Source organism: Pocillopora damicornis, chromosome 2 (genome assembly GCF_964200805.1).
Source record: "Pocillopora damicornis chromosome 2, jaPocDami1.2, whole genome shotgun sequence".
Classification (NCBI taxonomy): Eukaryota; Metazoa; Cnidaria; class Anthozoa; order Scleractinia; family Pocilloporidae; genus Pocillopora; species Pocillopora damicornis.
This window is the reverse complement of record NC_142671.1, coordinates 27,899,620-27,922,737: the sequence shown is the minus strand read 5'-3', so window position 1 is coordinate 27,922,737 and position 23,118 is coordinate 27,899,620. Positions and strand designations below refer to the sequence as shown.

The window sequence follows — 23,118 nt, the reverse complement described above, 5'->3', positions numbered from 1 at the left end:
GTGACGACGACGAATTTTTATTTCATTTACCGACGCAACTTTTCCATAAAGAACACTGTATGGAATATTACTAGAATTGGGGTAGGTGTGACACAATGATAAAATAGCAGTCAATGGAAATATGCTGGATGTTGCTGTAAGTCTCTTAATAACAAGAAATGTTTGGAAACAGCATTAAAAATTTAAATTGAACAATGTTTATTGCAGGAATATTAACTAACCTGCACGTTCCATTTTAAGTTAAATAAAATAGTGAAATAGTGTAAACATTCACTGTATGATAGAGCCACGTACAGTGGCCGGGGAACGCTCAGTCGTTAAGGCATGAATATTCTGGTCCAATCACGAGACAAAGAAAATAAGGTCGAAGCCGATGATGATACTGAATCGCAACGTATACAACTTATAGATATGCTGAGGTGCCGAGTAAAGGCTTACGTATAAAGTAGCTTTAAATTTATTTTAACACTCATTTACTTTTCTTCCTAGGAAAGATGTCTAACATGTGGGCTTTCATTTTTGTTTTTGGTGAGTCGGCTGCGCTTGTTTAAGACGTGTAGTTTTCACGAGCGAGCATGAGACACACCATAGTAGTTTTGGTTCTTAACAAGAACAGTGTTATTTGCGCGAAGATTACGTGTGAAATCCATGCTTACCACAGAGATGACCAGTGACATTTGACTCAAGTGGCGCAGCATGAATCAGTTCTTAATTCCTGACTTAAAGGGTTGACATGCTCACCGATTTATGAAGAATAAATCCTCCTTAAATTTTCCTATGAAGCTAACCTCAAAGTTTATCATATTTATTAATGAATAATAAAGGGAAAATTTTCCTATGAAGCTAACCTCAAAGTTTATCATATTTATTAATGAGTTTACATTGTCGTTTAAGCACATAATAACGGAGGCTTAAAAAAACGAGATAGAAAGTCATTAATGAACTAACTGTGCAAAGAATGTATGCTAATACCTCTGTGAAATTATGTTCTTTGTTACAGTTGCAATAATTGCAGAAGTATACTCCCGAGATATCCCAGACTTTGATACAACCCACCGTCTTCATGTAAAAAAAGGGCAATATGTGGAAATAGAATTGGACCTATGGCTGGAATATACCTTACCTGGAGCACCTTGTGCTGATGAGGAATATCTTGAGATCCGTGATGGGTATAATCAGTCTGGAAATCTTTTGGGTGTATTTTGTGGAAGATACATTAGTGGTGTTACTGTACGATCCAGTGGACATAACGTGTGGTTAAGATTTTCACCTCACCGTAGACACTGGCAAAGGAGCAGTTATGAGGAAAAAGCACTCAATGCAACAGGTAAGTATTCTTAGGTTCAAATTTTTTTATTTTCTTATCGGTATAATTTATTCTGGATATGTCTTATTATTTTTTTCTAATAGGGCACGGTAACGAATCCTGCAATCTAATTGGTTCTTAGCGCGGTCCGTATTTTCCTATCTCTGCCCACGGGCACGGTAACACTTTCGTCAGTCGCTGAGTACATCCCCACATTCGCTGCCATTATTCATAAATTTATCTCGTTTTTCCGGCTGAGAAGTATTTTTACGCAAAGACGTCGGTTACTACCTAAAGCCGATGAATAACGCATTAATCATCACTTTTCACTCTCTCAAATCACTTTGGTTGACAGAAAAATATTAGTTTCGAAATGAATTTGTATATGCAAAAGTGTCATTAAATTGGTTGATAAGCGGCCTAAAAACCGTCTTTAATTAATTTTAATCATTCACAAAAAGAACCTAGAAAGTTAAAACGTGAGGTATTCGGTTTCAATTGAATTAGTTGATGGAATTTTCATTCATTCAATATCTGAATTCTCTCAAACAATTTGTTCGTGGTGAAAGGGCGAGCGAAGTTTTCAGTTCTATAAGAAATACACTCTCGGTGAGTCTCTCCGAGCCCGTTCAATTTGGACATTTGTACCGTAAATTGTACAACAGTAATTAATTCAACGAGAAAAAGCCGCATTAAACCCCCTTGTGTCTAGTTTAAGTGTCTTATTCGAATTAAGTTTTTATGTAGGAAAGACCAGATTTACACACGCCACTGCAGCAACTGCAGCAAACAAACGGGCAAACTCTCACAACTTCAAAATAAAAGATTTGAATTTATTTACTATTACTTTCTTTGCCATTTACTTACTGAACAGAGATAAATCTTCGTACATTAATTAATCGTCGATAAGAGTGAATAATACTTTCCGTAAGATCATTGACTGTTTTTTGAAGAAAACATTGTCCTGACAGTCCTTGCCAAACTAGTTCCGTTGTTTTTTCAAAGGTGAATATGCCCTTTTTTTTCTAACGCTCTCTTTAGTTGACAGGAGTCAGATTGTGACAGATACTTGTAAAAATAATGTTTCAAAAGTTTGTTGGAAGCCTTTAAAATCACCTTTATCATTACGCAAATGAAAATGTTACGTGAAGCTTCTCTCTTTGATTTGCATCGCCTGTATTTTAACTACCATTTACTCACTCAAAAATTGTTCAGTTTATGAAGATCTTGCTTTAAATAAAACCCTTAATCATTCGGGTTCTTTTGGAAAGAATTTCGTTAAGTTTGAGGAAAAAGGTAAAAATATTATTCACCAGCCTAAGGTGAGTACCGCCCTTGGCCTACTGTCTCAGGCGGTACTCCAGACCTCGGGCATAGTTTATCCCAATCTGGACCTCCCGGCTGGCGAATAACATATATTCATGTTTGTGCTTAGTTCCCATCGACCTAGAAAACGTTGCAAAGACTCAGTTTGTCCTGCTCAACCATTTGTCATCTCTGTGGTGCCCGGCGAGAGGTGGGCCAGCTCCTCACATTGTTTGGAGAAAGAATGACGCTGTTGTGCAAAACAGCACCAGTGTGCGACTTCAAATTAATGTTACTGAAGAAGAAAGAAATATAAGTTACAGCTGCGAAGTGAACGACCATGGCCAGTTGAAGAGGAAAAACATCAGTCTTGTTGTCGAGAGTAAGTCTCAAGTTACTTCTTTACTTCAAGGGGATCTCAGTTGTTGTGTGTGCTTTTGGTAAACCTTACCCTTGTCTTGAGTCAATTTTAGGATTTTTGGTTTTAGAATAAAACTTCTACAATGTTATTCAAGGGTAACCTGAAAGTCATATTTATGAAGTGAAACGCAAAATAACTAAGTATCTATTTTTCAAATTATTAAAAGGTTAGTTTTCATGCTTTTGCTTTAAAAAAAATTGTTAACTGACTCGATGGACTGCTGCCCAAGAAAAAGCGCCGCATAAAAGAGCAAGGATGTTGAAAACCGCTGCATCTAAGAGAGTGGCGTTCATTCAATGTACCATGACAAAGAGACGACTTGTTTACAAGAATTGCGTCTGTTTAATAGCCACTGTTTTTTCTTTCAACAAACAACGTGGATTTTCTTGTCTAAGGTACCATCTTGTCACAAATAGATTAAGCTCGCCTTGCTCTAAGCAGATTATTTATTGAATACATTCTGGTGCAGTGTTTTCCTCATAAACATTGTGAAAGAAGTCTTGGGAAAAGAAGTTGTAGCAGCCGTTGCATCTAACCTAGCAGCCAAAGAAAGAATAGAAAGAGCCTCGTGTTTGAAATTGTACTGGAAGTCAGATATGCAATCTGTTCCCATTATGAGGGGGACTGGTAAACCAATCAGGAAGAACTCCATAGTGCGGTTTTGTCAAAGAAATATATCATGTCTTAATCTTTCTCCACGTTAGAGAGAGAATCAAACCAGGTGTCAAATGATGTATTCCTCATATTTTGTTACTGTTTGGTTTTCATCGATTTCTGACCATTATTAATTGATTTATATCAATTCAAAAAAGGAAAAAAATTGAATTGTTGTATATAAATCTTTTTTCATCAGTTGATCACGCTGAGAAACTAATCCAAATAACATCAAAAATGGCGAACTGATTTCCCTTTCTCACGTGACAAAGCGTGTTGAAAATAATACTGTCTGCAATTGATCTGCATTTAACAACTTATGCTGTGATGCCATCAAAGACTGTGCTGTTCAAACTATTGAATAATTGCAAAATCGTTCAGAATGGATAAATAAACAACTAGCAAAAGTCGCAAATGACGTCAGTGCGGTTTTCCCCTGAGCTCAATTGTAGCGACCAGAAAGTGATGCAAACACCTGCTGTCAATTTTCATTTGAAAAGTGATTAGTTGACGGTACCATTGCTAACCTAAAGGCATTTTCCATTACTTCGACCACGCGAGAGGCAATGCATGAAATAAAATCAGTGTGTAGAAAAGTAAGAGCTGTTTTTCGGATAGGATAGCCATCTTTAAGTCGTTTGCCGTATACGTCACAGAAGGAAATATAGGATTAGTAGGTCGGTCTATTTGAATCTATTTGAAATTGAGAATTAAAGGGCCGGGTCGAACAAGAGCAAATTCAACTATTTGCCAATTTTTTGCGAACCAAACATTGACAAAAATTTTTGCAATTTTCAATTTTCGGAGGCGGTCGCATCAAACTAGTATCCTTTGATCAAAACTTCATTGATTGACACATTCGTTAATCACGAACCCATCTCCCTCTAGGAAAGCATAAAGAAAAATTCTCGCTCGAATTACTGGGCAAGAATGGATCGTCATCGAATGATTATCTTCGCAGCTTTCTTTCTCTGCAAAACAACGTTGCGTTTTTTATCTTGGTGGTACATGATCAGCGGGCTTCTATGCGGCTAGTGTCAGCTCTTAGACGTAGAAGACGAAGACTTCTATTAAATAGAGCTCGCTTCCAAAACCGTCCTTAGTCGAGGTCTCCGCGTACGGTGGAGTCATGGTTCGAGATTGGGACCATGTATCGTATTTCGCTTTCTTTTTTCCTGTCGATCTTTTTGGTTGCAGCTTGCACCACTTGTGCTGGCTTCGATAATTCCATTGGAAAGGGGAATTAAAGCCGATTGTTCTCCAGATTGCCGCCAGTGACCGGGCCCTGGGTACGAGTCAGACATTCACATAAAAACGTCGCTCAATTTCCTCGTTTCCTTCAAACGAAAACTGAGGGTCAAATGTCCTGTCATTGCGTGCGCCAGACTACACCAGCGGACCAGTTATATTTCCCGCTTAAATTTTATCTAGACATGTCTTGCGTAAAATGACAGCTTAATGGTTAAAAAACAAGATTGTTCGGTGTGCTAAAAATTGGAAGCCTGCAAGGCAGGACATCGGCTTCTTTGAAGATTGGCGAAATTTTGGCGATCCGCAAAAAGTTGGCAAGGTTTTAAAATTGGGGGTAGCACTTATTTTACGCTACTTGTTGAAAGATTTTTCGCTTAAACAAACAAAAAGTTCTAATGCGACCGTGGCCGTAGTAGGTTCGGTCTATTTGAATCTACGTCGTAAAAAAAAAAAATTTACAAAATTTACACCGGATTGACTTTGCTATTCTCCTTATCTTCGAACAGATCAAACGGAAAATACCAGAGAACAACAAATCCCAATAATTAAGTATTTTAGATCATTTTCATACATGGCGAATAAAAATCATGCTCGTGATTATAATGAGCTGTTTTGCACCAACGGCTGAATAGAAATAAAAAATGTGATGTGAAATATGTCTTCATTTCGACGAGAGAGCATTTTAGTTTTGGATGGTTTTGAACAATGCTTAGCTAAACGGATGGTATACTTTGTAACGTGCCATCATCAATTTGATTCGATCAAACAGATATGATTCAAATATCAATTTTTAATGGAAGCCTTTTTTTTTTTTTTGTCAGAGTGCCCCCGACAGTGCCAATGCAAAGTCCTTAAAGGTAACATGAAGAACTTAGTATCGGCCGACTGTGGAACGAAACAGCTTAAGTCAATTCCAGAGAAAATTCCCCGAGCTACAGGAAAACTGTAAGTTCTTAATACATCATATAAGTTTAGGTAACGACATGATTTCGAGTGCAATTTGATGTTAATAAATACTAAAAATTTTCAAAGACAACAAAATTGCACGAGTCCGTCTTTGACAGATTTACAATTGCGCTTGATTACATCAAATTGCACTCAAAATCATGTCGTTACTTGTTAGTCTTGTTAATGACTTACATATGAAAAACTCACCACAGAAGTACGTCAAGAAGGACGAAATTTTGGCAGTGCCAATAAGAATTTATATGAAAAATGCAATCGTTTTCAGCCAATCAGACATGCGTAATTTTTTCATGTAAACGATTAAGCCTCAAATTTGGCCTTTGTTCGAATTTGGAAGTGGCACAATGATTGCCTAAAGTACGAGAAGGTTATACTAAAGACAAAATAATTTTATGGTCATTTGTAATTTTATGAGAAATTTCATAAGAAATAACAAGAATTACATTCCATAACTGTTGAACCAGATGCGTCGGGTGATTTTCCCTTTCTATCTGCATTCAGAGCGTTGAAATGAAAGAAGAGCCAACTGATTTACCTTAGAATGTAAAAAAAACCAGTGAAAGCATATTCAATGTATTTGAAAATGTTGTACAGGTTAATTTCAGTCAGATTTACGCAGGAGTTTAAGATATTGACTTTGTTTTACTTTCGATCAAGAGTTTCTCTACCGGTTTCTTTTTTTGAACACTCATTCGGTAAAAACAGATGGCGGTTTTTCTGCTAGCTGCTGATTATCCTTTCACAATTTGAGTTAAAACTGACTTTCTTTTTTGTTGCAGCACGCTCTCAAACAACAAATTGAAGCACTTGCCGAAGGAAGTTTTCAGCAGAAATTCTAATCTGCTAAAACTGTAAGTCATATTGACTTTGTCAACTTCTTTTTTATTTTGATTTATTGAAGATTAACAGATGGAAAATAATTTTTCATTCAGTGAGGTTCTTCGGGTGCGTTTCGCAAATCAAATTGCATGAATTTCGCAAATTAGCTAAATTCATGCATTTTGATTTACAAAATTCACTTTAAAAATTATTATGTCCGCTATTCCACGTAAAGATCCACGCATTGAGCTTGATCATGGCAGTAGTAAGTTAGACCTTACAGCCCACCTGCAAATATTAAGTTGGTGAAAGGACAACCAAAACAACAACACCAGCAACTACAACCTGAAAAAGGAAACCCGTTGAATCTAGTAACGAAATCTGTGTCAATCTATCATTTCTCTTGGACATGACCGAATTATTTCCAGAGATAACCCCCATGTGATATGTAATTTCTGAGTGATGAGTAAACTTTGATAAGGTATCTATGTCGGACCATCAATATCAGAGTATTTATTCTTTTGCTCGATTCGAACGTAGAACATAAACACTGACTGGCGAAATGACCCTCACTTGGGAAATAGATCATCCATGATAAACATGGAAAAAATTCGTCCATCTTTACTATATTTTTAAAGCTCTCTTCCGGCTCTGTAAGACTTTTAGGTAGAAAAAACTTAATGCCTTAAGTAAAGCAGCTTGGAAAGTTACACGGCGAGATAAGTAAAAGAAAACGATATTGAGATCAGCTGAAAATTTGGACTTCAGTAAATTTCTTAAGTTCATTATTTCATATCGTACTCAAAGAACACTTACCATTGCAGTGTAAAAATACTCGAACTAAACAGAGAATCGTCGATATATCTTAGATCAGCTTTATACAAAGTGTTCTGCATGAGAAGCATATCAGTTTATTGCTAAGAGCCAAGTAGTAGATCGGACCCAGTTTAAGCCTTCGGAGCTAACCTCTACATTCATGGGAAAGAAGTCACTTACAGCTGTTACACAAAGTGAGACAGAATTACTTCTGAGCGCAGCATTGAAATCACTATAAGAATATAAACACTTGCTTCTAATCCTTGCTGTGGAGGAAAAATTGATGTTACATGTATTTACTATATCCTCTAAGATAGCTAAAAAACATTTCGGGTGTTTCCGTGAGCATCATTACCATTGCATATTTATTTTTTTTATTTGCTGGTTTTGGTAAACAACAAAAGCGTTGGTCAAATTAAAATTATCTTTAGTATATAATTAATCTTTTCAAGTGTACACGCTCCCTTTGATCGAGGCCAAGTGAAAGAAAATCGTTTTTGGTCAGCTCATTACGAAAACCCATGGCCGTTACGGATGCTTTAAGAAAAATTCCTATTTTATATAAACCCAAGATTTAATGAGGTGGGACATTTTATTTCCGTGCCGCAGAAATTAACAATTTTAACTATGCGGTATTTTAAAAACAACCTTAATTTTAACTGTATGAGCTTGTCACTCAAAAGTGAGTTTATTGATCACACCTTTTCTTCATGCTAAATTGCAATTAGCACATGAAGAGGTAGGTTTGTTTAAGTCTTTGAAAACAAAAAAGCTTGTAAGGTAGTTTCAGCACTATCATAGCTTTTCGATTATTTATAGTGGATCCAAATTTATTCCACTGATATTTTTAAAAGTTTCTAAGAGCTAAGTCATGAAATGCTGACTGGTACTGAATAATCAAATCTTGGGTTCACCGAACTCGTTTTTGGGTGATATACACGGAAAGCTAAAACTGGACGACACTGTAGTAGACGGAAGTGTTGGTATGGTAATCGTTTGAGCCAAAAAAAACTGGTCAAAAATTGTTAAGCAATTGTTCGCCACGGATATTCCTCGTGGATGTAGAATTGGTTAAAACGTTCAAACCAAATTGTTGGAGGAGGTTTACTGATCTATTAGTTGATAAAATTTATCTTGTTTAAATGGTCACTGCTTGATCGAAAAGGTGAATGGCATAAGGATAATCCTGATGAATGTACATTTCATCAGCTCTTTTCAGCCATTAGATCGGCAAATGGTTTGAAGTTAAAGGAAAAACTCATAGCTGATTCATTTGTACGTGAAGCTCAAATTAACAAGCACCATACGGACAGTGCGAGTCTCTTATATATTTGAAAGCTAGGCAATTCTAGTTACCAGTGGAGTAAATAAAATAATCAGGTAATTTGGTATAATCAACTGATTTGATAACGTAAATTGGTTACAGTATATAGTTTCAAAGCTAACGTTTCAAGCGTTAGCCCTTCGTCAGAGCAAATCACTAATTTACGTTATCAAATAAGTTACAATCTTCCACCGACACAGCACCACAGTTTCTTTAGAAACTTACTCCCTCCATAAATAGGTAATTGATTTGTTAATTTGTTCCCGGGACTTGTCTAAAAACAAGTTGCAGAACTTGCCAGCAGGGGCCTTTAGTAACAACACAGGACTAGAATATCTGTAAGGATGACGTTTCTTTAGCTTACGAACATTCATTAATCATTTTATAATCACGTGCCGATGTATAGAGACATGATATGGGCTTTCACATCAGACTGAGTTGGAATCTGAACATCCTGTCAAAAAATATAAAATAATACAATATTTCTCAGACTGGCAACTTCTCTTGTACAACTTAGTCCACTTACTTAGTACATTACATATTTATTTCCGTCCGGTTAGAGTCTTATCTACATCCCTAGGGGCCTTAAGTGTACTATGGCAACTGGATAACAAAATTTCGTTTATCACGGTTAGATCCAGTTATGAAATTAATTCAAACAATACAATTCGATGATGCTCACCATGTGTCACCAACTCGTCTAACATGATGACATAACTGGTAAACAATCTTCGCCCTTTAGCCCATTGAGTCGATAATAAGGTTTCATATTCCTGAGGTGGTGTGATTTTACCAAGGAATGTTTTGCTTTAAAACATGCGTTATCCATTAGGATCATGGTGTGACATAGCAGTTTCGATTCCGGGTACAAGTTTTTGTTTTGGTTTTGGAAAATTCTTATAGTTTTATCTTTAGACAGCTTATTCAAGCATTGCGCTCTCTCATAGAACTTTCCCCGCAAAAGATATTAACTTTACGAATATCCTTTAGTTTCAAAGCTTAAACTTAAACATGAGTTCTGGAGATGATCCAGGTGGTAGTCTCAGGCTGGGATTTATTTGAAACGTTAACGTCTTTAGGACAACCCCGGCCGAATTGAATTGGAGGAAAATAGTTTTTCATTAAAGTACTCTTGTCCATTGATCTCTAATTTCGTTTCCATGAAGGTACACGCATGAACAAGTAATAAAGATAATTGATTCAAATCCTTACCCCTCTTAAATGTTGTCTATGCTCCTCCTCATAAAAAAAAACTCACCAAAGTCAAATTTCCGCTCTCTCCAGCACGTCAGCAATCCAATCATGTTTCCTGGGATTCGCTTGAGGAAGATTTTAGTTTTTCGCTTTTTTCTAGATTAAACTCTATTTTTCATATCTTGATGTTGCTTATCAAATGGATGACACATGGGAGGGAGTTAAGAAAGTTCAATCTTCGCGCCGGCGTCCATCGGGCAAAATAAGTTTTTCGGTCCCCTCTGCGCTTAAAAAACATTCTCTTTCGCACAACTGACGCTCGAACTTAGCTTCAAAATAACCTCTTACTGCGGCTCCATCATCGTCCAAAGTTCAAACAATTTTTTTTAAGGAGGCAAATGTTTTTCCACCCATTCCTCGTCTTTTTCCTCGCCACTCGATAAACTCTGTTTGTGACTTCATCGGCATTTTTTACCCATTCCGCATCTTTACGATCACACCTTATTTGTCTTATCTCTCGTACTGCCCATGAAATTCCTTCTGAGACTTCTTTGAGCCCAAAACGGCTTCGTAAACAATCAAACTCACAAGCCTTTGCCCTCTAGTTGCATGTTTTTGTTTACAAATTCATAAACGGCATTTAATATACAAAAACTTCCGCACCGTTTTCGATTGACCCAAACTAATGTTTCAATCTATTTCGAGTCCTTTTTAAAATGACGCTTTCACGCACTGACGTTGCGCAAGCTATATAAGATACCCTCTTTGACATTATCAACATTCGAAGTTCAAAAACTGAGCGAGCCAAAAATTTTACGACTCATTCCTTGTCTTTTTGAATACCACACTTTTTGCGCTTTTGTGCTCCCGTACAAGAGATTATATTTTTTTTGCTCCCGTACCAGCCATAAAACTACCTCTGCTGCCAAGATCTGTGTCAATATGTTAATTTTTTTTTTCCGGGAAATATTCAGTCATAAAATGAACAAATTAAAGTAGACGATAAAGAAAGTGATATTAACATCCTAAACTTTGAAAACAGCGCGACACTTTTCCAGTGGCAATCAATCACCTCTCTCTCTCCCCATACCAGGTTGTTTTTGTCTTCCAATCTCTTATCGCGTAAATACCCAAGGATCCTAAACTTGGGCAAAATTTGTTGCACAGAAACAATATCACCTGACGTGGTCACCTACAGGTGCATTTTCGACCATGCGATTGAATGGTCCTTAAGGAAAACGAACAGTAAGCAGTAGTACTTTAAGCGGTCAGGACAGCAACTCCGAGGAAGCCGTTCAAAAATGAATTTATTCATATTCGACTTTAACATTGGTCAGTTTGCGTTTTGAACATGCGACCAGCGAGTTTAAAAGGATTCTAACAAAGGGAGATCTAAAAATATCTGCTTTATTTCTTTAAATTCGAGCGTTTTAATTTTCGTTAGGCAATGAGTCTGATTAAAGTATTTGCCTTCTTTAAAAAAGAACAGCTTCCTTAAGCTTCCCTCTGTGATGGGGGTGTTACTAAACAGAGTAACGGGGCAAGGGGTAACGGAATAACAAGAAAACGAGTAACAGAACTATGCTCTTGTATATTAAGTGATTTCGGAGCAATCTCGCGAAATGAGACAGAAAACACCTCAGGATTTACTTTAGTTTTTCCAATCGCTCCTCACCTTTAACACGCGAATTTTGTAACGTCAGTTAAAAAAATGAACTCACATTTTACCTACGAATTTCGCAATACTCTAAAATAATTTAGTTTGTTTCTTGTTGTCAAAACTATCTCGAAACTGAATATGGAACACAGCGTTAAATTAGTAATGGAAATTTAAAAAAAAAGCCGTTGTCGTTAAAGTTCTCCAGACAACGCAAAGTTTGGATATTTCACGTTGTTGTTTTGCGGAGGACGAAAATAAATTTACAAAGGTTTATAGCGGACGTGCACAGCCATTTTTCTGCTCATTAAACCTTTCGTTTAGTGACATTGCCGTTGCCGTTTCCGTCGTGATTTCCTTAAACTCCCTTAATCCGGGAACACCCACGGAGCGGCAGTGACCGTAACTTTTGCCAATATATTCTTCATGACAAAAATAGAAAAAAAGTATTATCAATCAGAGCACAAGTAAACCTCTTGTTTGGAAGAGGTACTATGACAACATTTTCTGCCGTGTGTAGGGCACAACCAAACACATAATAGAAGAATTTGCAAGACGGGTAAACATGTACCACCATCCACGATCAAATTTAGGGCGGAGAGGTAAGACTCGGAAATTATATTCTCTGGCATAAGTCGTACTTGACAAAGGTTTTAGACTTTTCTACGAAGAAAGACCATAGAAATGGGTAACCGCAACCGGAAAGGAAAACTATGTAGTCGAAGGAATATAGAGCCTCACTAGTGAGAGGTAAATGTCGGTGTTTTGACAAAATGAGAACTGAAGTAGAACAGAAATTAGAGTGCATGTTTACTGCTCAGAGAAAAAGATATCACAATCATGTGTCCTGTTGCGGAGAGTTTCCATAATTTGCAAAAATATGTCACATCAAATTGTGAGGGATACTACTAATTGAAGACCAGCGATATCGAAAGCGCGAAGATCTAAGAAATTCCCTCGTGTTTTTCAAATTTATCGTGTTTCAAATCGACAAAGTTGTTAGAAGTAATTTCCTAACACTCGTCGTTCAGTTGACTATTTTTTTTGTTCTCTCTTTTATTACGCAAGTTCATACAACGGGGACTAGCTCTGATCTTTCCAGGAAAGTGTGGGTCACCGCTTCTAAAGGTGACACTTACTGAGCTGTCAGTTTCTAACCTTCGTCATGCTTTTACACTTAACTAACGAATCACGCTAAACTACGCAGAACGGAGCTCGCATACAAAGTAGATACCTTCGCGATGTTTACACTTTACAAAATGTCTTTCTAACTTAAATTTCTTAGTCTTACGGTCAAGTTCGGGCAAAACAAAAACAAGATTGACAATATAAAAATTATAATAAACTTACTAACAGAATTAAAATCATACTTGAAGAGATATCTTAAGAGAAATTGTCCTTGAAGGCTGTTGTATAATAGCAGAATAAACATAAAATTCGGAGAAGAAAGGGCGTACCCAAGGTACCGCCCCTAAAAGAGCTACGTGCCAGTCGTATAAGTTAGTTTACGCAAAAACATCTGTCTCCATGTCAAATTCACGATCACGATAAGGAAAAGGTAACCAAAGTCTACCTGTAACATAGGACCTCCAAAAGCAATAAGAAATGATCAACTGGCCTTCTACAATGTTTACCGAACGGCTTATGCTAATATATTATTTCCATTCATTTTGAACGTTCAAATAAGTCAAAAAACACCTATGATGAAAATTCTTGCTAAAAGCCAATTTTGTCTTTTAACATATTTTCCTTCCTCCGAAGGAGCTGTCCTCAGCTCCAAATAAGAATTCTTTGCGAAGGTTAAAAACAAAATTGAATTTAAGTTCCACAAAATGAGATAAAGAAGAAAGGAAAAGGAAAGACCTTGTTATTAACATGCACGTTGTTGTTGTTGTTTTTTCTCGTTTTCCACTGGCGTTTGCTTGTTTAGTGATTATTTATTGTTTTTGTTATTATGACCCAAGAATAAATTTGTGTACCAATTTGCTGTCAAGTAGGAAGAACCACAGCACAATAAATTGATGAAAAAGATGACATCTGTGTCACATGTGGGGTAGATATAATAGTCCTGAGGTAATTTCGGGAAAATTTCACTCCAATTCGGCAGCATATTTAGAGACGGAAGAACAAGAATTTCGTTGTTCAGACGACCATTTTGAACTTGGTCTGCTAAAATAGCCTTCGGCTTTGTTTAAAATTTGAAAATATGAACCATTTGTTAATATTATAGTGATTGCATAGGTTGAAAATTCCGTAAACGAATAAAACACAAAGTGTGAAGAGTACGATAGCTGTCATATAAATTATTTAAGCGAGTCTGCTAAAGTTAAATCGGACTCGTTTGACGAACAAGAACATTTTTCAGAAGGAAAAAGTTCTCAATTGTATGCTCCACAAATAATAACATTTGATCCCTGTTTGAGAGTCTTTCTTGAACCAATTTCACTCGGTAACATAACTGACCTTGGGGTGCAAGAATGGCATTCCCTTCAAACGGTGTACTATGCAGGTTGGTCGCAGTGTAAAAGTCTTGAATGGTGAGGCCAAATTCAGAGCGCGAACGTTGTTCGCTTCTCTTAAGACGCAAAGCGAGTCAGGAATGGTCTCGTGTTGCCCTAAAATTGACATTTCTAGAATAGCGAAGAGAATTTAAAGAAAGCTAAGTTTCCCTTTTTTTTTGTTCTGTTTTGTTTGTGTTCACGAAAACTTTCTGAGGAAGAACTAAGGGCAAATTTGCATTTTCTTTGTTATTATTTCAGTTGCTTCATAGCTACAGTGTAATGAACGCTTCATCTCCGAAAGCTAGTTAGCGTATGGTATAAAAGTGAATTCCAAAGCTTGGAATTTTCTTGAAAAAAAATTAGACCTGTACGGGATTTTAGCCCGTGACCTCTGCGATATCGGTGCAGCGCTCTACCAACTGAGCTAGGAAGCTAACCGGGAGCTGGTCATTATGTTGGTTCCAATTGCAAATAAACCCGTGAAGTCATAAATAAATGACCTTAAATTATATGAAAATCATATAGGTGAACTGCGGATAAGGAAATGAATAGGAAAGCGATCCTCGCAATAATGAATACTTCTTAAGCAGAAGTGAAAATAGGGCCTGAAAAAATTCAAGCCTGTACGGGATTTGAACCTTACTTTTACTACTGCTGAATTTTTTTCAGGCCCTATTTTCACTACTGCGTAAATGGTAAACATTTCCAGGAGGATCGCTTCCATATTAATTTCTTTATCCGCTGTGCACATATGTGATTTGCATATACCTACAGTCATTTAGTCTCTACAATATTACTCTCCTCTACTAACTATGCTCAGGACCACATAAAGACAACCAGCGCTAAAAACACCCAGTACAACCGCTATTCTTGAATGGATGTCACTCAATAGAAAATTAGTGCTCGTGGCTCAAATGAAAATTCAGTTAATATTTAGTGTGTTAATAAATCTTTGCTGAGAGTTCTGAAAGAATTTCACATTATATTCATGCGTTAATATCAACGTTACTCTTCATTGTTTCGACTGAAAGATTCTCTCTGGTCACTTCTGGTTTCAATAAACTATTCGGTCTTATCACCAGCGAGATTAAAGGAATATAACAACAGGTGATTTAAAAAGATTCCTCCATTTCTTTCAATTTGCGAGTTTTAATCATCGACAAGCAATTAATCTGATCAAAGTTTTCGCCATCTTTTAACATTTGTACCACTGCTTAGAAAACCAGATGGTGTGTCATGAAATGTTGGCAAATTAATTGAACGATGTTATTTTGCATGAGAATCTCTGAAGAGTAGAGTAACTACCAGGCTATTGTGCGAACGACTACAGTCAAGAAGAAGTTTAGCTACATCGATGGCGTGTCAAGGTTCTCCATCTGAGAAAGGGCAGTCAGACTGATAAATTATATGAGAGGAACTTTCATTGAGAACAAGTTGAAAATAGTCACCACCACAGTAGCCGAAATACGAGAAACTGAAAAGCTAATCTTTTTATAAAGAGTAACAACAGACAACATTCAAGAATTAAGTATAAGCCGTAAGGAATGGAACACTAAAAATAAAAGTAAAAGTTCCCTATCTAGGTTGGATCCGATGATCAAAAGCAATGATCGATCGATGATCAAAGAACGATGAGGGTCGGTGGGAGGCTTGAAATTCCGCCTTACCATTCAGTGTTAGACATTCGGAAGTCTTGACGGAGCGTTTTCAATTAACATCTTATTAAAAACCAAGGAAAAGCAATGAGCATGAACGAGTTTCACTCTCATCTCGTGTCGAAAATCTACGTTGTTGTAATGAATATATGTTTTCGCACAACTGACATATATAATCACATAGGTTAGTGGCGCCCTAAACACGATTTCGTGCGAGGTACTATGGACGGGGAGAGAAGAGAGCTGGGAGGAAAACTACGCACTCAGTGAGAATCAGTCAATGGGTGTTTGAACTGGGCGCGCGAATGTCTTCATTTGCGTTAATTGTAGTACAGCAGTTTTTAGAATTCACGCGTCCACTTGTGAGGCATGCAGAGAATACGGCCAGAGGGTTTCATTCGAAGAAGAATGAAGCACTTTGCCAATGGCTGCAAACCTGCTAATAACCAGCTGCGACCAGTAAAGATGTTGTCTGGCTCGGAGCTGATTTGCGACACTTTCGCGTAACGCTTCTGCGTTAGTCACTATTGCGTTACGATATCGTGATTGACTTTCAGACCGATCATGCGTATTTTTGCTGTCTTCTCAAACTATTGCCACGTTTTGTTAAATAAACTAGGTCGAAGGTTTTATTTTTGCTTAACCGTTTTTCTTGTCCAATTCGCCTGTAAAATCGCCCGTAATAGATGGGAGATGCATAAAGCTTTTCACGCAGCACTAGTATCAAGTACGTTATAAAATTATTGCAAAATTTAAAAAGAAAAACAACAACAACAACAACAAAATGCGCGTTGCATGCGGTCCATTGGCAACCAGTGAAATCTTGAGTTAAAATTCCGGCAACATAAACTTAAAAAAAGGGAGGCAGGGGGATATTGTACAGAGACGTTCAGACTAATGATCATATGACGCAGAACTACATTAAGACGCTTTACAAACAAACAAAGTCCAAGTGAGGAGTCAGCTCCTGAAACATTCGTTGGCATGAAGGATGTTAAACGTGATCATCAAGATTCAAAAGTTTTGAGCTTGTGTTTCAGAATTTGAATGAGCGTCGCCCATCCACTATCGTTGTAAAAGTCTATCGATGGAAAACTTAACAGAACTCCATAGTGTTTACTCATCAATTTAATATAAAGTAAACTCATCTATGTAATTGAATAAAAAAGGCCTGAAAAAAATTCAGGCCTGTACAGGACTTGAACCTTAATTTCACTACCGCTTGAGTAGTGTTCATTAATGCGAGGATCGCTTCCGTATTCATTTGTTTATTCGCAGTTCACATATATGATTTTCATATATTTACAGTCATTTAGTCTCTACACTACTGCTCAGGACCACAAATGGACAACCGGCACTAAAAACGCCCGGTGTAACCGTTATTCTTGTATGGATGGCACTCAGTAAAAAATTAGTGCTCGTGGCTCAAATGAAAATTCAGTTAATATTAAGTGTGATAATAAATCTTTGTTGAGATTTCCGAAAGAATTTCACATCACAGGCATGTGCTAATATCAGCGTTACTCTTCAGCGTTTTGACTGAAAGATTCTCTCTGGTCACTTGGCATTTCAATAAACTTATTATCACCAGCGAGATGAAAGGAATATGACAACAGGTGGTTTAAAATGTGTTCCCCCATTTCTTTCAATTTGCGAGTTTTAATTATCGACTAGCAATTAATCTGATCAAAGTATTCGCCATCTTTAAAATTTGTACCACTGCTCAGAAAACCAGATGGTGTGAAATGTTGGCAGATTAATCGAACAATGTTATTTTGCATTAGGATCCAAGGGTAGAGTAACTTGATCTAATTATCCACTAATGTGAGGCAAATACAAACGTTAATGTTAATATTTTGAACAAGTGTTGGGAGCTTTCAAGATGTAGGAAAACACACATGTCGCATACAGCAGAGTTCACACTTTATTAAAATGACTTATTTATTCCAGGGACTTGTCCAACAACCAGTTACAGGATTTACCACCAGGAGTGTTCGCTGGCATTAGGGTTTCCTACGGGGGGTCGTTGACGCTGTAAGTAAGACTCCTATACTACAAATCAACGTCAATGAAAAGCAAAGCAAAAAATCAGAAATCAATAAATTGAAATTAAATGTGGTTAATTATGGAGCCAAACATCCAATAGCTCGAGCCACCGTTTTCTGACCGCCTATAACTGCTTAATAAGATCACATAAAGTCTCTTGTTTCATAAAGTTTGTATTATAGCTGACGGTAACGAAATAGTTTTTTCGCCGTGTTGTTGCTGTTTAATCAGTAAAAATGATTGCCCCTAAGGGTTCCTCAAAGTAAGTGTTAAAATGTGTGTCTAGAGGAGTTGAAAGGATATATCTTTTTATGATGATTTTAAATATTTCGTTAAGTTTATCAATTCAATTCAATAAATGAAGCTGAATAAACAATGAATCGATTGTAATCACGAGCGACGATTATCCTTATGAGACATTTCAAATGTGTAAACAGATTTAGATATTTGAATGATGGACCATGCAGGGTCAAAGGATGGCACACAAAGTTTATCATAACAATCTGTTTATTACTTCTTCAAATTTTAGATTTTATTTTCATTCCAGCCAAGTAATCGAAAAATTGTGTCTCATGGTTTTGAAATCATTACCTCTACTTGGATGTGCAGATAGTATCGACCTCAGAAAATGCAAATAAACAGTGCTATTCGGCCTTAGGATAACGGAATATTAATTAAGCCACTGCTTAAATTTTGTGTGGCCAGTGAAGATATATCCGATAATGTTAAGAATAGTTGCACATTATTTATATCGTATCACGAGTTTTTTCTATTATATACTTTGTCACGCACCATGCAGATATTCCTTTTAATCTGGGTTATAACTCATATAAATTACTACGGACTGACTCAACATTGTTCTTCAACACAACACAGTTGTTTTTGAGAAAGAGCCATCGTGACTTATTTTCGGTCACTTCGAACACTTGCTTTTTTTTACAAAATAGGTAAATCAATCAGCACATTGTATCAAGGTTTCTTTCAAACTAATGGAAATTTTTTGCAAAATGCCGCGTACTAACGATTTCAATTGACAGAACATGTCTGTGGTGGAGCTTTTTATCGAAATTTTCAAAAAGAGAAACTGTCCGAATCAGCTGTTGTAATATATAGATTTTGGAACGAAGCACGAAACCATGTTTTTACAGTGTCAGCCACTGTTTCATCGATAGCTCAACTCTAGCTCGTTCATTAACATGTTTGAACATTTTCCCATCTTTTATTTTGGCTTGGTTCTCTTCACAGAAACAGATAGCGAAAATGTTTTCTTCTTTGTGCATTGTTTACGGTGTCGAAGTTTCTCCTGCTCTAGCCCTTTAAACCCCCTTCCTGTACTGCGAAAGTATGGCTTGATTGTAAGCACAAGAAACTTCTTTAGTTGCGTTGATTGTTTGAGCTGTGTTACCGTCGCACTGGATTAAATGATATGTAAGTTTTTCTACCCAAAACTGACGTTCCTTCCCGAATTGGAAAGACACTCTAGGGCGCTCGGTAGGAAGTGGAATTTACACAAAGGCAACACAGTTTATTCAGTCCAGCGGATTTGACATCATATCAAGAAAAAAGTCAATAATCGTCTTTGCCTTGTACCACTACTCGATTCGAAGATGGCAGGAAGCGATTGTGTCTCGGAGTATTGCTCCTCCTTTGGTGGATGGCATTCATACATGAGCGTGGCAACACTTACTCTTGGAATATCTGATTAACAAAGCTACACCATGGCAATGATAAGACTGGGGCATTTTTAACGATGGTAATGATAATAATAATGATAATGATAATAATAATGATAATGATAATAATAATGATAATGATAATAATAATGATAATGATAATAATAATGATGATGAATCTAGATGCGCAAATTCCATAACATTTACAATCCGCATCACAGTTTAAGAGTTAAAATATTACAATCAAATAAAGCTATGAAGAGAAGGGAATATGAATGAAAGGTTACCACAAAGACTGCATTATAGCTGAAAGAGAAATTTCTTTGTTTAAACATTTAAACAGAACAGTAAAAATTGTTCAGCTATAGGCTAGCTTCAGACTGAAAACAGAGATGACTTAAAGGGAATCTGTTATTGGAAATTCTGGGATCTTATTTAGGTAAGAGGGAGCACAAAATTTTTTAATTTAACGAATCATAAAAGTAGTTGGAACTATTTCAAACTCCTCTCTGTTTCTTATCGGCAGCCAACGTAATTAAAAAATAAGCGATGTTAGATGGCAAAATTTTTTCACTAATGAAGGCCTCAGTTGATTGTTGTGAGAGATATTTCCTAATGTGGTGAATATCGTAGACGTCAAATGAAAAGCTGCGTATATTTGTGACGTGTGATGGCCTAGACAGCCTGGAATCAAACCGGACACAGATTTTACCGCTAGCGATGGGCACAGGTTTAATGTTCGAGTCACCAACACGAGCACCGACAGTTAAACAATTCATGGCCCAGTACATGGCCCAGTTCATGTGTTGATTCCGAAACACGTTGAGTTAATGATATCGATTCCAATGAACCAAAGAAATGACAAGCCGCCGTGTCATTGTGATCATCAACGCAGATATCGAAACTTAAGAAAAGATGATCACGAGATGAAATGATAGGTTCGAAGAGGTCTGAAAATTCCTCAACAAAACCGATAATAGTCACAGGATTGGTTCTTAGAGTACAGCCGACGATTTATTATAAAAAGTCTGAGTCGTGATGATTTGGTGGAGACGAGATGGTCGGAAAATTCAAAAGACGTTCTCGGACGAAATTAGAGTTTGCAAAAAACCGACTAAAAATCAGCTTAATTTTTTTTAATGCCAAATTTCCTCGTTTTCATGTTCAAATGTCTGAAAGGAGCTACCAATCACAATGTTCATGATTTTGTTTCCTTCTTTTATTTCACGGGTGGTGCTTCACACAGGTCTTTGTGTTCCGTTCACACCAGGCCTAATAGGTCCACGACTGTTTTTGTTTGCTTTGCTCCGGCTCGTTCATTGTTCTTGCTGTGTCTTTTATTTTCGATTGTTATCGTACATTGTATTATTTTATCATTGCTATATGAGTCATACCCAATAAAGCTGTTAAAAAAATAAAAGGAAGAAGCGCACTCATACTTTCACAAGCCCTTTTGGGGCAACTAAATAGCTTGAAGGCGGGTGAAGTCATCGCACTGCAAATTACAGGGTCGTTATCCGATAACAAGGTTTCAGTTTTTACAAATAAGTCAGCATTACATTAATAGACGGAATCAACAAATAATGCAGATTTGTTCGCAATACAGAGAGCATTCGGCGTGCACACAGTCAGATAAGTAGCTGTTGTTGTTGTCTGATGAGGACGGGATATACACTTAATCTGCGCAAGACTGGAATGGCTGTCATGGTTCTATCTTTAAAGTACAATTATTTGTTGTTTAAGTCGTGACTCGGACTTAAGACGAGTGAGGTTGAAAGCAGAATATGGTGTGTAAGATCTCCGACGAACAAAGTTGCTATGCCTTCTTTTAGAAGATGAAATTCCAAGATGGGGTCGAACTCAACGCTCAGGGTCAACATAGGTTTTGCGGGATGTGGGATGAGGCTTAAAATCGAGGCAGGATGTGGGATACAAGATCTGTAAATGCGTGATGCGGGATGAAAATAGAAAGACGATACCGGGATACGATCCTTTTCGAAGGCGGGATAGAGAATAGGACACGTATAGGCGGGATCATGAAAATATTTATTTACTTTAGAAATGGGCTTAATTAATTGAGGTTGACAGGCCTGAATGATTCCGTAGTACGTCCAGTTTTCTCTGTACAAGTGTTTATACGAATCTAAATGGTTATATTTTCACGAGTATTTCTGAGTGAACACCCCGCTCTGTAGAGTAGTAAAAGCGGTTATTTGAGGATTTCTCTCAGCAACGATTGTTGCTTTACTAACTGTCACTTGTTCGGATGATTTCTTTAAGGTGTGGAACTGTTGGATAGTATTGTGTTATTATAAAGGGCAAGATTTTATTGTTTGTTTTTCCCTGTTGGAGGAGGGCCCGTTTACGTCCAGTTTAAATTTCACTTCTGAGAGTGGGTTGTCAATAACCTTTTTCGGGTAGTCTCTCTCAGCCAGGTATGCTTTGAATTGTCTAATGTTCTCTTGGAATTTATTTTTGAAAAAGTATTCCAAGGGAGTCGTAAAGTTCCGCCTTTAACGAAGCCTTTCTTTGCTCCCACTGGGTGTCACGTTGTATAGAATGTGTACTGGAATGTATCTCTTGGTTTGAAGTGGGTTCTCATGTCGAGAACTGACTCCCTGTTGAATCTTTCACCCTTATAGAAAGTAGTCACTAAAAAACTATTTCGGTTGTTAATTTGATTATTGGTGGGTTTTATTTGCTTGTTCGAAGAACTGATTGATGACATATCTGTTTGTGTTCGAGAGAGAGATTATGTCGTCCATGTAGCGTTTCCAAACGAGCGTCTTTATCAAGGATTTGCATTTTATCCATGAAGATAGTTGCAAAAGCTCCTGCCATTTTGGGGCCCATGGCGGCTCTGTGCGTTTGCAAGTAATTTTGTTCGTTGAATTGGGATGAGTCTTCCTGCAAAATCAGCCTTAGCGCTTTCTTTAAATTAACTCTCTAGTAAGCAATTTGGAATGGGGGTGGATGTTGGGGCGTTCATTTGTGTATAAACTCGTAACGTTCATTGAAACGAGTATCAATTCTTTCGGAAGCTTTGTCTTTTCTATTAAGTCGATCAAATCTGCTGTATCTTCGAGATATGACTTGTTGTTGTTGGCTGAAGAATTTTGTCTATGAAGTTTTTTTTTTTATATGAAATAATTCATATTTGTACTGCGGTTGTAGATGAAAGTGAAATGTGATCATCGCAGTAAAAATTTTCCAATTTAAGCAATTGGAAAGAAGAAGCCTGAAAAAAATCAGGGCTTCAACGGGATTCGAACCCGTGACCTCCGCGATACCGGTGCGATGCTCTACCAACTGAGCTATGAAGCCACACATTGGGAGCGAGGTCAATTTATTGAGTTCATATCTTCTATTCATATCTTGTCTATGTAACACGGTAGCTTTTCTGTTGGTTCTTCCGTGGATGGAGTTTTTGTCTCACTTCATCACACCGAGTGTTTCTAAAATCTTTTCTTTTCAGCATAACGTGAGTACATTATCAGTGCTATAAAGGCTTTAATTTGTCCATCGGCGGT

At 37.1% G+C, this 23,118-nt stretch overlaps 1 protein-coding gene across 1 annotated transcript; it reads left to right on the top strand.

The window, feature by feature from the left end:
- The first annotated feature begins 474 nt into the window (after positions 1–474).
- Positions 475–10,107, top strand: LOC149050627 (uncharacterized). Its single transcript, XM_089198172.1, has 6 exons — positions 475–528; positions 1,001–1,327; positions 2,742–2,993; positions 5,759–5,882; positions 6,683–6,754; positions 9,129–10,107. Exons 1-6 carry the CDS (start codon positions 495–497, stop codon positions 9,202–9,204), a joined length of 885 nt encoding a protein of 294 aa, XP_089054298.1. The 5' UTR covers positions 475–494; the 3' UTR covers positions 9,205–10,107.
- Positions 10,108–23,118: the final 13,011 nt, after the last annotated feature.